We start from the raw sequence: 13,528 nt of genomic DNA, 5'->3' as shown, positions 1-13,528 counted from the left end.
TGTACATTTCCACATAAAACACTAAAGAGTTAATTAATAAATAAACTGTAATGATTATTACTTACGTAGTCAAACTTTTCTGCGTTTCCTTCACCTTGCTGAGGAGAAAAGAAAAAGCAGTTAGTACAGTTTTGTCCACAAATGGGGTTTTGCAGAGGTCAAGAACATGATAACACAAATGATAATGCTACTGCTGAAAAAATTACAACTACAGAAACAGAAGATGTGAATAGATTTTGTCATCATGGACACATAACTACTGAGAATTATAAGTAGATATGAAAAGTAATAATTGGCTTGCAAATATATGTTTCAAAGAGGAAAGTATTTTGGAGTTAAGGGAGATTTAGTAGACATGTGCATTACCAGAGCTTAGACAGTTATAGAAAACATGTCTCACCATGACATTGAGGATCTGCTTTGCAAAAAAGTGCAAAAAGTTAAATGTATGCATGTTTCTAAATAAAGTATGACTGCATAGACGTGGGTGTATGCAGGGGAGTTTGTATTATGGGCCACCATAATGCAGGTGTGTATGTTTGTGTGTGTATGCATCTATTGTAGCTCAACATGTATCATCTGTGCAGACAGCCAAAACAGAGGGGACGGTGGGAAAAGGAGAAAGGAATGGACTTCCTTACAATCAGATTCACAGCTTGTAGCTCAGTGTTTTTAATCAAATCATCAGCTCATTGATGCTGCTTATTCCCCCAATAAAAACAAAACATAAGGACATGCATGCACATTTACAGTGCTGCTAGCGTTTTTTTTCCAAATTAATCAACTCAAATACTGATGTGTTTTTATGCCAAGGAAGGTTTTTCAGAAGTATTTTATGTGAAAGTGTTTTACAAATTATACACTTAATCTGTGCAGAAAGAAAAAACAAATGATGGAGGTGTGAGAGTCACTAAAATGGGGTTTCTACTGAGCTGACTGGAGGAGAGAGAGAGAGAGAAGGGGGATTCAGGGGAGGTTGGGAGAGTGCGAGGAGATAGATATGGAAAAGGAAGAAAAAATTACCAACGTCATTTGACCTGCAGCAGCAGTCATTATTTCCCACAGTTCCTAAGTCTGGAAAATATGCAACAACATACAAAAACAGCAACAACATGTAGCCTTCAAGCACCATGTAACAACAGTTTGGGGCATAGTCCCGTGACAACCATCCCATATTTTTCCCCCTGCGGAGGTTAAAGCTAACTTGGGCAACTTTGACCAACGGCTTAACATTCCAATAAGAAAAACAAAAACAACACATAGAGACAGTGGTGATAATGATGAGTGGATGTGCACACAAACACACAGTATTGTGCTGGGAGATGTGAGGTGATGTCTTTGAATTTTTTTTTCCTGAGGCTGAAGACGGATGAATTATCTTGTAAAAGTGAGTACAAAAAACAATCAGAAACTATTGCAGGCACAGGACACTTAAATCTGCTATAGCTATAGTAAAGTCAGATTTAAGACTTTTACAGCTTTGTTTTAAAACCTCTCAGATTGGAACTTAACACTGAATGAACCATAACCAAATGTGAGGGAAAACATGAACTACTTAGGGTTTAGGACAATTTTACTGCAACAAAAAAAAGCATTATTTTTCCACAGGGCTTAGAGTCACCGTAGAGCTATGTCACTATGTCATTAAGGGAAAGTGTAGATCTGTATACTGTGGAAAGTGAGTCAATTGTAATGTCAAACAGAAGTATACCAACAACTGCTATTAGTACCATGCTGGACAGTAGCAAATTATTATTATTATTGTTATTATGATTTTAAAATGCTATTGCAAGTGGCTCAAAGAATTCAGTTGTAAGCTTTTTTTTTTTAGGTCAGAAGGTTAGTGTTTAACCTCTGGACTCCCTATAGGGACGCACAAATCCACTGACCATCAGTTTATCTGTTCTTATACAAATTCTCTGTCTGATTAGTCATACCAGCTGTACTATCAAGTGATCCTTTTAAGTGTCTCGCTTGCATCTCCAGTTGTCCATCTTGTGTGTTGTACTGTGTGCATGTCAAAGTGTTTACACTAAACAATTGTTAATTTATGACACAGATGTCATTGAGTTTAATCTGCTAACAGTTAGCAATAGAATAATATGAAAACAAAACAAACAAATAAAAAAACTGGTAGAATAAATAAATTGACTCAGGATTTCAGTATTAGTGCAGTCCTATTTAACACATTGTCCTGTCACATGACAGTGACACTACATTGTGGTAATACATCTCTACGCTGCAGGAGAGGACATTGACAAAAAAGAAAATATGGAGTAAATTATAACTACACAGCAGCCAGGATCCCACTAACCGAGGTCAGGCTGGCATTTCTTTTAACATTAAAATATGTTACAGATTCTCGATGAACTTTTGTAATTACAGAACCCTGGACTTTCCATGGTCAAAGGAAGGTTTTAGTGTGTTCATGTAAGTGTTGTTCATGTGAAGCAGTCCTTTTTGTTTGGAAGTTGAAAATAGAAGAACAAAATAATTATATGCTAAAGCATGGTATTTACACCATTTCTCCATCAAATTTACAAAACAATTCATCTACTACTATCTATTCTATTAATGTGACTATATTACACATACTATCATAGAAAATTCAGACTACATGTCCATTACAGAGAATATTAAGGAAATAAAAACATGTTTATGGGCAGTCCAAAATCATAATGTGGAACCTGGGGCTTTTCCATTGAAACATACTTAATGACTAACAGGAAAATGAAGAGTCTAAACATTTTTGATGGCCCTTACATGGATTAATCATCAATCTATTGCCCCACAAGCATAAATACACTACAGCAAAGTTAGTTCTCTGTAGTTAAAAATTTACTTTTATGGAGCCAACATCCAAAACACACTGTTGTAAAATATATCAACAGTGTTGATATTTACGTTTAAAAGCTTGTTTAAAGGCAGCAGCTCTAAAATGAAAGTAAGGTAAGTAAGTAAGTATACCACTTTAACTGAAAAGTATAGCAGTATAATTTAAGCATGTAGTCTCACAATGAAACATAAACGATAATGAAGAGATTAGGACTATTCTTTAACTACAGGAAAGCTTTTTCATGTTAAATTAGGTTGTACTCTGTGGTGATAATGTAGTACAAGTTTACACAAAAAGGAATGGGATTCTGACAACATGTGGACACTGCACACGTGCAGCTCACAGACCCTCAGAATGAATCAGGAAATGTTTCCAAGCACTTTTGAGTACAACAGATTCAAAATCAAAAACAGCAGCAAACAAACTATCTCCCTCTTCATAATGTGTTTGGCACCGTCCACAGTTCTATTCTTGTGTAAAAGGATTATTATCTCCCCTCTCAATTCAAAGACAAATGATCTAATAATGACACATCCGAGCATTGGTACAACAACATCGATGAGAATGCAACAATGGTGAAGATATTCAGTTCAGTGACACAGTTCTCTTCAGTGTCTAAGTGGTTGGGACAAAAGCTGAGTATATGTTAAAAAAAAAAAAACAAATGGAGTGAATACTAGGGCTTGAAGTTGACATTTTTGTTGCAATAAATGTAGAAATAGAATTCAGTATAGTAAAAAGTGGCAGGAATAAATACACAAAAATGTGCAGAAATGCAACACACAGTAAATGTGTTTACAGGCAGCTTGTGGAAAAGCTGCTTTCACCAGAAAAAAAATTAAAATATGAAAAATGATTTTAACCTTTTCACATCCACCAGTGTCCATGTAAGTAGATATGGGATAAGGCCAGTTAACAGCTCCCAAGTATGTTTAGTGAGTAATTTCAACATGTTTAACCTCTACCAATAGTGCAGCACCTATAGTCTAACTTGATTCACCAAAGTCTAACCATGAACCACCAAAAACATCTAGGCAAGCACTGACTCACTCTTAATTTCCATTCCTTTCCACAGAGCTTTAAGTTTAAATATTGAACCTCACCTCACTCACACTAACTGTGGAAACATGGGGGTTCATCTTCAGTGATGTTAATTCTGCATAAATGTAAATAACACAAAACATAATAAACTGAACAGTAAATAATGCTTTGCATGTTTTATTTGGCCAGTGTCCCCTACTTGCTTATACAGAAACCTGGACTGAGACATCCACTTGGGAACCAGGCCTACTGCATGGACAAATGCCTGCACCAGCAACTGAACATGACCTAAATTGTTTGAACTCTGCTGTTATGTCATTACTTATAACAGCAGCAAAAGCTCCACACAACCTACTGCTAAAGTGGACAAACTGAACACTTACAGTCCTAATAGACTCTCCAGAATCACTATAAAAAACCCTTTACATTTAACAGCCCTGCAAAAGATGTGCTAACAAAGACCCATGATGCTATGCTCTCTGCACAATGCAATAATTTCAATAAACATTCACTTGTAGGGCTAGGAATTTGCATTAGGCCTATAAAATTAGGAAATGTATGCCCAAAATACTGTGTATTCTAACTCATTTAATAGAAAACATTGCTAAATTTGAGGTTTGGCATGTGGCTAAAACATAACCTAAACTACATACTTGTATCAATTTGGATTGTTCAAAAGGTTTCAAAACCAGGACTGACATTATGGCTTCAATACTAAATACCGCAACACACATTTTAATATGAATCTTTAGTTGCATTTTTCTACACCAAAGCAGTTTTATACATAAATATATTTATTTACCATTAGGTTCAAACTGTCTGTTGACACAAAATCATTGATAAAAGCATAAAAAGCTGTAGGTGTGTGCTTTATGCATATATCCATTCAATCCTTAGGTAGTGAAATTTAGTTTCAAACACTACTAAACAATAGTACGAATTTTACTGCATTTTCAATAGTATCTAATCAATTTTTTCAGTGCAATAAGCACTGAAGTTCAGTAAAAGCACTAGTTCCACTCTGGATCAAACTTTAACTCTTACATGTATCACTGGTGACCTGGTGGATGTTAAAAGGCTTAAACGGATGGAACTTCAACAGCCTATGGCAGAGAAATAAACTACCTAAGTATAATCTTCCTACTGCCAAAGCTGGCTCATTCTTTCTTTTATTAGTCGAATCCCTGATCAGCAGCTAATTGACTCACTTTCAATCTGCTTTTACACCTGAGATGAATTCAACAGGGAGGCACAAAAACTCTGAAGGCTGTCACTTTATTGATCTTTCTGTCTGTCTCTGAACAGGCTTTGGCTGCTCTGCGTGCACCTGCATTTGACTTGCTATCAGTGCAGGTTATTTTCAGCCAGGGCAATAACAGTGTGTGTGTTGAGACTGCTAAGTACCCTTCAGGAAGGATTAACACAAGTCTTAGTCACCACAACAAGACACATGGCAGTGGAGCAGAGATAATGACCTAAATATTCTTCAGGCAGAGTCGAAAGTCAGAAATATCGCCACACACTGCTGAAAAAGAATAAAAACTGCCTAGCTCTGAAACGTGTGGAGAGGGTGTTAATCACCAAAATACTGCACTCATGTGAGACTTGTTTGGTTTTGTTATGTTCTGACACAAGTAGGTTAATTACAGTAAGGGATGTTAAACAGTCTTATCTGCTACCAATATTTATCTTTGCCCTTGTGTACCTGATAATGCCGCTCAACCATACAGTTCAAAGAATTTCCTATCTAATGTTTCAGAGGAAATGACACTCAGAACGGACATGAAAACACACAGGATGGGAAAAAAACCAAATAGTGATACTGCTCTTACCTTTATCAGTGAAGTACAAACAATAGCGCCAGCATTCACCATGGGGTTGTGGGGCTTATCTGCAAAATAACAAGAGTTTATACTGTATGGGATCAAAGTGTAAATGTTGAAGTAGAAGCAGACCAAACACTGAGAATTTAGAGCAAACAAACATGATAAGACATATAATCCCTAATACAGTCTAAAAGAGTCAGTTAAAAATGGGTAGTTGAACTCCTGAAACTGATAGTCAGCTGTACATGAATGTAAAATAAGCATTGTTGATTTGGCAAGTGCATTAAGTTGGCAAACTGACAAAGTCTGTGTGAAAACAGCTCTGCTATGATGTACGCTCATACCCGAGCTTTGCCACTTCACACAAAATAATCTCTGACAGGAGTGTATATAATGTTAGTGCCGAATCATATGCATCATATTGCAGTTATTACGACAGATATACAGCAATCGCAATACGAGTCAAGGTGATCATTTTTTGCATTTAATTTTGTCCCCCTAGAATTGCCACCCTACAGTTAAGTGTCTCCACTAACCAGTTACATGTAATTTTAAATCCATATCTGTCTATAGTAATATAATGTATATAATGAAAAAGACTTATCAAGTGTATTTTATGGGGAAATAGATGTTTACATGAGACTGTTATTTCCACTATTGTCACATAAAAATAATATACAAAGGAGCATGGTGTTGTCCAGAACATCTAGAACAGTGGTTCTCAACTGGGGCAAGCACAGGACAGAAGGGGAGAAAAATAAAAATCACGAAAAATCACAGACGTACTGGCTGTTAGTACAAAGGAGATGCAGCAGAATACCCCCATGTTGAAAGACAGTCCAGTTGGACTATTACAGTGTTTCTCAACAGGGGTGGTACCCTCGCATAGAGGCCCCGTGTAAACTCCCGATTGGTCATTACAGCTGCCAATCATCTGTCTGGATAACTTTTTTTTCTCTATAAATTTGTCTTGTCCAGCATCATAACAGCAGAATGGTAGTCTGGCTGCCTTTTGGTGCTGAACAAATTTGCTTTGCCAAGGGAAACTTAACGAACCTATTTTAGCTCAAAAAATTGCAGCTCCTATGATGTAGATATTGTACTTGCCCGTATTGTGATTTCTTTGTAGTTTTTACAGCTTTTCAGTACTTTGCAATTGTGTGTGGGTGGATGTTGGTGCTCACCAAGCAGACTCATTACTATTTAACTGTCATAAAATCAAAGATTACTTTAATATGAATCAAAATGAAGTCAGTTGCTGTCATGTGACATTGGTCACAAATGAGAGCAAAGATAGTTGTTCCTTTTTCTTTCCATACACTGCACCTCGAACTTTATTCTCTTCCCATTCTGTAGTGTGAGTAATGCCAGGGAAATAGTGAATCATGAGTGAGCAGAGGCCTTCCTTCCTCCCACATATTTCTAAAGGAGTTCATGTGCAGTGCTTACATCACCTCTACCACCCAGACTCCTCATTGGTGTGTGATCCCTTCACACAACACGACAGTCACAGGGAAATCCTGGCACATGGTAGGATTGTGTACCTGAGGATGGTGGCATTTTTTTTGACAAAATAAGAACTGCTTTGACCCTACTACTGGTCTTGCGGTCATATCAATATACCTCCTAAAAAATAGACTGAGAACAGTAGGATAACTATGATAATATAACACCTATACGCATTCTTAATCTAATCTGATCACATCTATTTACACAATACCATGAACATCCTGTGATGCACTCAGCACAGGTTCATTAGTAAAAGTGAAACTAGAGCGATACTGTTAATGAGTGTAAAGACTGATAATGAAAGTTACCGTCATTCCCACCTTGTTACAGAAAGTAGGTTTAATGTTAACCCTGTAATTAAAAGCGAGGTCAACTCTCTAATTTCTTGTCTCATTCATATTGACATGATGGTGTACATCCATTATCCAAACATTCATTAAGAGTTTTAGGGAGATCGCATTCACTTATAGCCTGTTTTTTTATCACCTTGATTGTTGTCTGTTTTATATCATATTTAACTTTGTGACAGCTTTACCAGTCTGACGGGATTCATTTGAACTATATTCTCTATCCTCAAACTCACATGTTACTCATTGTAGGTTTACTCTGAACTCAGAATAAAGTGCATTTTCAGTGTGAATTTTTTTAGGTGTGCCCACTGAGGTAGCTTTATGAGAAGGCTTGTCAGTCCATCAGTCAATCCCCATTCCATTTAAAACACTGTATCTCCCTTTGACAGTGTCTTCAAATTTGGCACAAACTTTCACTTAGACTTAGGAATGATTAGAGTACATTGTGATGCGGCAAGTTCAAATGACAAGGTTTTTGTGGCTGAAACCCAAAGGAGTATAAAATCAGACTGTTGAAATATTAAGACAATTGCAATAAATACAAGTGAAATATCCAAATACTAAAGTCATATCTCATCAATTTCTGGATGAATAAAAACATCTTTTCCATGACTACCAATACAAATTTACAACTCACACAATATAAAACCATTCACAGAATACACATCATTCAGGGGAAATGTTTAAAATGGGGTTGACTAGCACAGACATCTGCTCACAATGCACCTTGGGTCACACAGATGATTATCTTCATGCCACCTGGTCTTGCCAGCCAGTTTTGGACAACAGTCACAAAAAAACTCTGGTGTATCTTGGGCTGCAGAATCCCAGCATCCCCAACGCTCTGCTTGCTGGGGGACTTGACACATATTACAATTCCAACTAAACACAATAACCCATTACTGATTTCTCTGTCTATCGCCAAGAAAATCATTTTTCAAAATTGGAAATCCAAACACTCCTGCCATATCACCCAATGGATCAATTTACTCTCAGAACACATATCAATGGAAAAAATAACAGCCTGCAAAACAAACAATATATCAGCCTTTGAGGAAACATGGAACCCATTCAAAAATTACCCAAAGTCCATCCAGAACTCAAACCAAAGCAGTAACCAAAACCAGAGCCACGTACAGGACCACATCCAACCCATAACAAACATTTTTTAATTTACTTCATTCACATCAACTTCATCTTTTCTCTCTACCGCCACATACAGATGAATCAGGATCTCCGCTCTCCTTTGTTCCCGCCTACACTTCTCTCTTCCCTCTCTTTCCCCTCCCCTCTTTTCTCTTTAACCAAGGCTCTTTTTCTTCTTTTTTTTAATCTTCTTCTTTCTATTTTTTTTGTTGCTGATTTCATTCATACTCCCCTCTTCCCCTTTTCCCTATCGCCCCTAACCGAGCTATATTGTTTAGTCGCTCTTTACATTTATGATCTTTTTCATTGTAATATGATGTTGTCGTTGTTTGTCAATACTGTTGTTGTTGTTTTTGGTTTGTTTATTTGTTTGATTTACCCTTTGTTTATGTGTTGTTGTTTTTTCTGTTCACAATGTCTTGTTAACTATCACTAATTAAAAGGAAAAAAATCATATCTCATATCAATCAAAATATAATTTAGTAGAATACTGTTGAGCCCTAATTCGTAGCATAATCTTATCATATATATCTGCACATTACTCTTAAAGTTGGTACATAAATATTGCCGGTCTGTATCCCTTCTGTCCCCGTTTACCATTAAGGATGCTTCCTTTCAAATCAGCTGAAGAGGTTACAGTGTGTCCCTTAAAAATATTACGTTTAATACTTAAATGCACAATAATTTCTGCTCAGTAATTTAAATATCTGAGGCTTTCTACAAAAACATGAGACCTCCTGAGCATAGTCCCATCCCTCTGGTGAAACCACCCTGAATGATTCATTAAACCCTCTCCACTCCAACAGTCCCATGGGGGAAAACTAGAAGTAAATGGCTGATAAGCTCTAGTGGGGGAAGAAAAAAACTTTAAAGGCTCACCATCTTCATTAAGAAAGAGCTTATTAAAGCGCAGGCCACTGGGTTCCTTTCCGATGAAACTGTGCACATACTCTGTGCCATGGTCATGAACAGCAACAGCGTATTTCAGAGGCTTCACACAGGACTGAAGACAGAAGGGGACCTTGGTGTCTCCTACTGTATGTCTGTAATCAGGAGACAACAGATAACAGTTATCTGAGCAGCTTCCTTGCTTCAGTTATTACAACAACACATATGAGGCCTCTGAAGATCTAGACAAGAATACAACAAATGGATAACACTGAGCTAAGACTCTGTCAGGTCATTCCAATCCAGCTGAGTTTTTTTGGTCTTTTTTACATTTTCAATTTGAATAATCTGCATGAAAAATTAAAAATCACAAAAAATTTAGACAGAAAATGATACAAGATTGTGAAAAAACAAACAAAAAAAACCCAAAAACAGAATTAGTAAATAAATTATGCATATCAGCTCCAATGAGGAAACTGCAATGCTCATTGAATTTACTAATAAAACAAATGTGAGTCTGACAATTTGTGGCAAATTCTAAATCAATTTTCTAAAACTCTATTCAAATTTGTGATGTATTTCAACTGAAATATGATTAGTCAGGAATGTTGCTAACTTATGGATCCATGTTAGAATCAACAACAAAATCATACACCATGCAGCATCACAATAACACAACCATATAACTGTTCTGCATTAGCTTTATCTTTATGACTTCCTGCTGCATTAAAAAAAACACACTTGTGGAATTTCACAAGTATGTATCAAAGAACACACTGTGCTGTGTTCCTGCTCTTAACCTGGGACCATCTCCTCTAAACTAGTTTAGGCTTTCCTAGGAAGCACATGGTGTTTACGTTTATAGGCACCTTCACAAAGAAGTGTTTATAACATAAACTGCAATTCATTTTTCAAGTAGCATTCCTTTGATTCTGTCCATATCTGGACTTCAGAAGAATGAAGCACAACACCCTTATAATAAAATTAATATCACAAATAAAATCCCACTAGATTAGATAAGCTTTATGAACACAGGGGTCAGGTCAACTTTGAAATTAAATTTAAATCCAGATGAATTAAGAGCCAGATGTCTAAAGGCATGATAGTTTTTGAGGTTTTCATTCATTTTTATTCAGTCTCAGTTTGTTAATTACTTTTTTTTTTATTTTTAGGTAGTTTTACAAATATATGGGTCAGTTATTCTGAAATTTTGAGAAAAATTGTGATTTATAGTTGATGAAAGACTGTATAAAATAAAATATGATTTATAAAACCATTGTTTATTAAAGGTCTAACATTGGCATGACATGATAAGACATGTTGTCATTGTTCACCATAAACCATTAATGTGTTGAGGAAAAATTATTTTATCTGTCATTCCATTTCACTTATTGTTCTGTTTCATTGTACACAGTAGTTTTTCTTTAGACTGGGTTTTTATTTCTATTTCATTTAGATATCAGCACCATCTTCTATCCATTTATCTGTGTTTCTGATGACTGTATGTCACTTTGGTTCATCTTTAAATTTACATCTTTTTTTTTTAATAGCAGAAAAATAAATAAATGATGAATTATTCCAAAGATTAAACAAACAAGTGAAAAAGTAAGCACAGCTTACCAATACCCCCACCTGGTCACACAACACACAACACTTTGCCCCTCCTGCCTAACCAGGATTAAATTTTAAGTCTTTACTTTCAATATTTTCAAACACTTAAAATAAATGAATAAATAAATAAATAAATAAAAAATAAATATTCAAATATTGAGAGAAAGGCAAATGTAAAGAACATGTTTGTAAAATGTTTAAAGAATCGGGTGAATAGTGTCTGAGAAATCAGTGGGCAAATTTTATAAGTTGAAATTTTCAGAAATTTTTAAATGATTCAAAAAAAATTCTAATTCAGTCATCAAACTTTTAATAACTGTTTATAATAAATTTGTAAATACGTAAACTGTGCACTGCACTTCACCTAGTGGTAAAGAACGTGTGAAATTTGACAAGAATTGGGTGAACAGTCTCCAACAAATGGGTTGGACAAAAATCTCAGATGTAAGGACGGAAGAACAGACGGCATTCCCGTTATATCTATATACCAAGAATTCGCCCTCTGGGGTGGGAGGGGGTATAATAAAATCATGCTCGGCTTTCTCGGGTGAAGCCACTGGATGCCATAACATAACCACTGAACCTGCAGGACGTGGTTTTAGACAGGAATGCACACAGCACTGAACTGTTAGTCTAATACTGACTGAGAAATATCAAACATTGACATTGACGTCACAGTAGCCCTTTGATGCATGTCCCTGCCCCTGACACTATCTCACCTCTGTCCATCGACTGTGCACAGAGAGACAGCCCACAGGTCTGGGCTGAACTTAGCGAGCTGAGGAATGTAGTCTGCGACCTGAAAGAGAGGGAAGGCATGTGAGAAAGAGCAAATGCTGCAGTGGGTGCTCACGTTACACCGCTGATGTCCACCAAGGGTCAGGTTTCAAAGCAAAGCTAAAAACCACTGTCAAACACAATGACACCACTAGCAGAGATCCAGACCAATCAGCATGTGAGGATCAGACCGGAAAAATCCACCCTCAGGTCAACTAACAAAGCCATTTGTTTATTTCTGTATATTTAATAAGTTTCCTCTACTACTGTTCCACCCAACTATCTCATATACTCCAAGATACTGTTGGACATTTGAACACTGCATCCATACTGAGAAGCTCTACCTACATGTTTGCATTGTTAAATTAACCTTGCAGGGTAGGTATATTACCATGCTTTTACTCTTCTTGGGATGTTTGGTTAATCCAATAATGTCCAAGAAAGACATTTCCAGACAGTTAAAAAAAAAACCTTGTATCTGGGGAAAAAGTCATCAGGCCAATTAACATTTTCTTTAGAAAAGTAATCTCATTTTGAGAAAATATATATATAAATTTGCCTCTAATTATTCCAGCTACTAGTGAGCTAGATTTAGCCAATACCACGCTGGATCACTGGACTGCATCATGTCCCAACAGATGGACAAAATTTGACAACTTCTCATTAACAATATTCAGAGAAAAATTGAATTGTGATGGAGACCTCTACCAAAAAGCACAGATCATTTCAACAGGTCTTGGTACCATGAAAAATTCCAAATACAACAAATATTGATATAAAATAATTAATTTTTGCTCAATCAATGAAGCATTTTGGCTCTAACACATTTACTAATCTATTCAAAAATTTAGCATGTCACAGAGTAAATGTATTGACAACGCCACTCAACAGAAACCGCACTATTAAAAGTGTCTAGTGACATCCTGATGGCGGCTGACTCCGGGAAATCCACGGTCTTGGTCCTGCTAGATCTCTCCTCGGCCTTTGACACAGTGGACCATACCATAATGATTGAGAGACTGAGGGACCTGGTAGGGATGTCAGGTCATGTGCTAGACTGGTTCTCCTCTTACCTGACCGGCAGAAGCTTCACTGTGTCAATAAACAACTTCCAATCTGACTCAGCGGATCTACTGTGTGGTGTGCCCCAAGGCTCTGTCCTGGGACCAGTCCTATTCTTACTCTATGTCCTCCCACTTGGCCACATTATCCGACAGTACAGTGATGTCTCCTATCATCTATTCGCGGATGACATCCAGATATACTGCTCCTTTAACTCCTCTGAGCCCCATAAACTGAGTTCCTTAATCAACTGCTTGTCAGAGCTGAAGCAGTGGCTAAATGATAACAGCCTCCAGCTGAACTCCAGCAAAACTGAGACCCTCATCATTGCCCCTGATAGTGCAATCCCAGGGATCAAACATCACCTTGGAGACCTGAGTTCCTCGGTAAAGACAAAACTGAGGAATCTGGGTGTCATCTTTGACCAGGACATGTCTTTAGAATTCTACTCCAAACACCTAGTCAAAAACTGTTTCTTCCAC

At 36.8% G+C, this 13,528-nt stretch overlaps 1 protein-coding gene across 3 annotated transcripts in view; it reads right to left on the bottom strand.

Moving 5' to 3' along the window:
- The window catches only part of glsb (glutaminase b), a 59,943-nt gene that overhangs the window by 31,185 nt on the left and 15,230 nt on the right, over positions 1-13,528 (bottom strand). For all 3 annotated transcript variants that reach the window (XM_030124449.1, XM_030124447.1, XM_030124446.1), the window contains exons 5-8: positions 11,927-12,006; positions 9,588-9,751; positions 5,710-5,768; positions 66-98 (exon numbers count right to left, since the gene is read on the bottom strand). In XM_030124449.1, the coding sequence (XP_029980309.1) occupies positions 66-98; positions 5,710-5,768; positions 9,588-9,751; positions 11,927-12,006 (336 nt within the window). The remainder of the gene's footprint in view (positions 1-65; positions 99-5,709; positions 5,769-9,587; positions 9,752-11,926; positions 12,007-13,528) is intronic.

Source organism: Sphaeramia orbicularis, chromosome 21 (assembly GCF_902148855.1).
Source record: "Sphaeramia orbicularis chromosome 21, fSphaOr1.1, whole genome shotgun sequence".
NCBI lineage: Eukaryota > Metazoa > Chordata > Actinopteri > Kurtiformes > Apogonidae > Sphaeramia > Sphaeramia orbicularis.
Note: the sequence above shows the minus strand (reverse complement) of the source record. Positions and strands in the feature narration are given on the sequence as shown.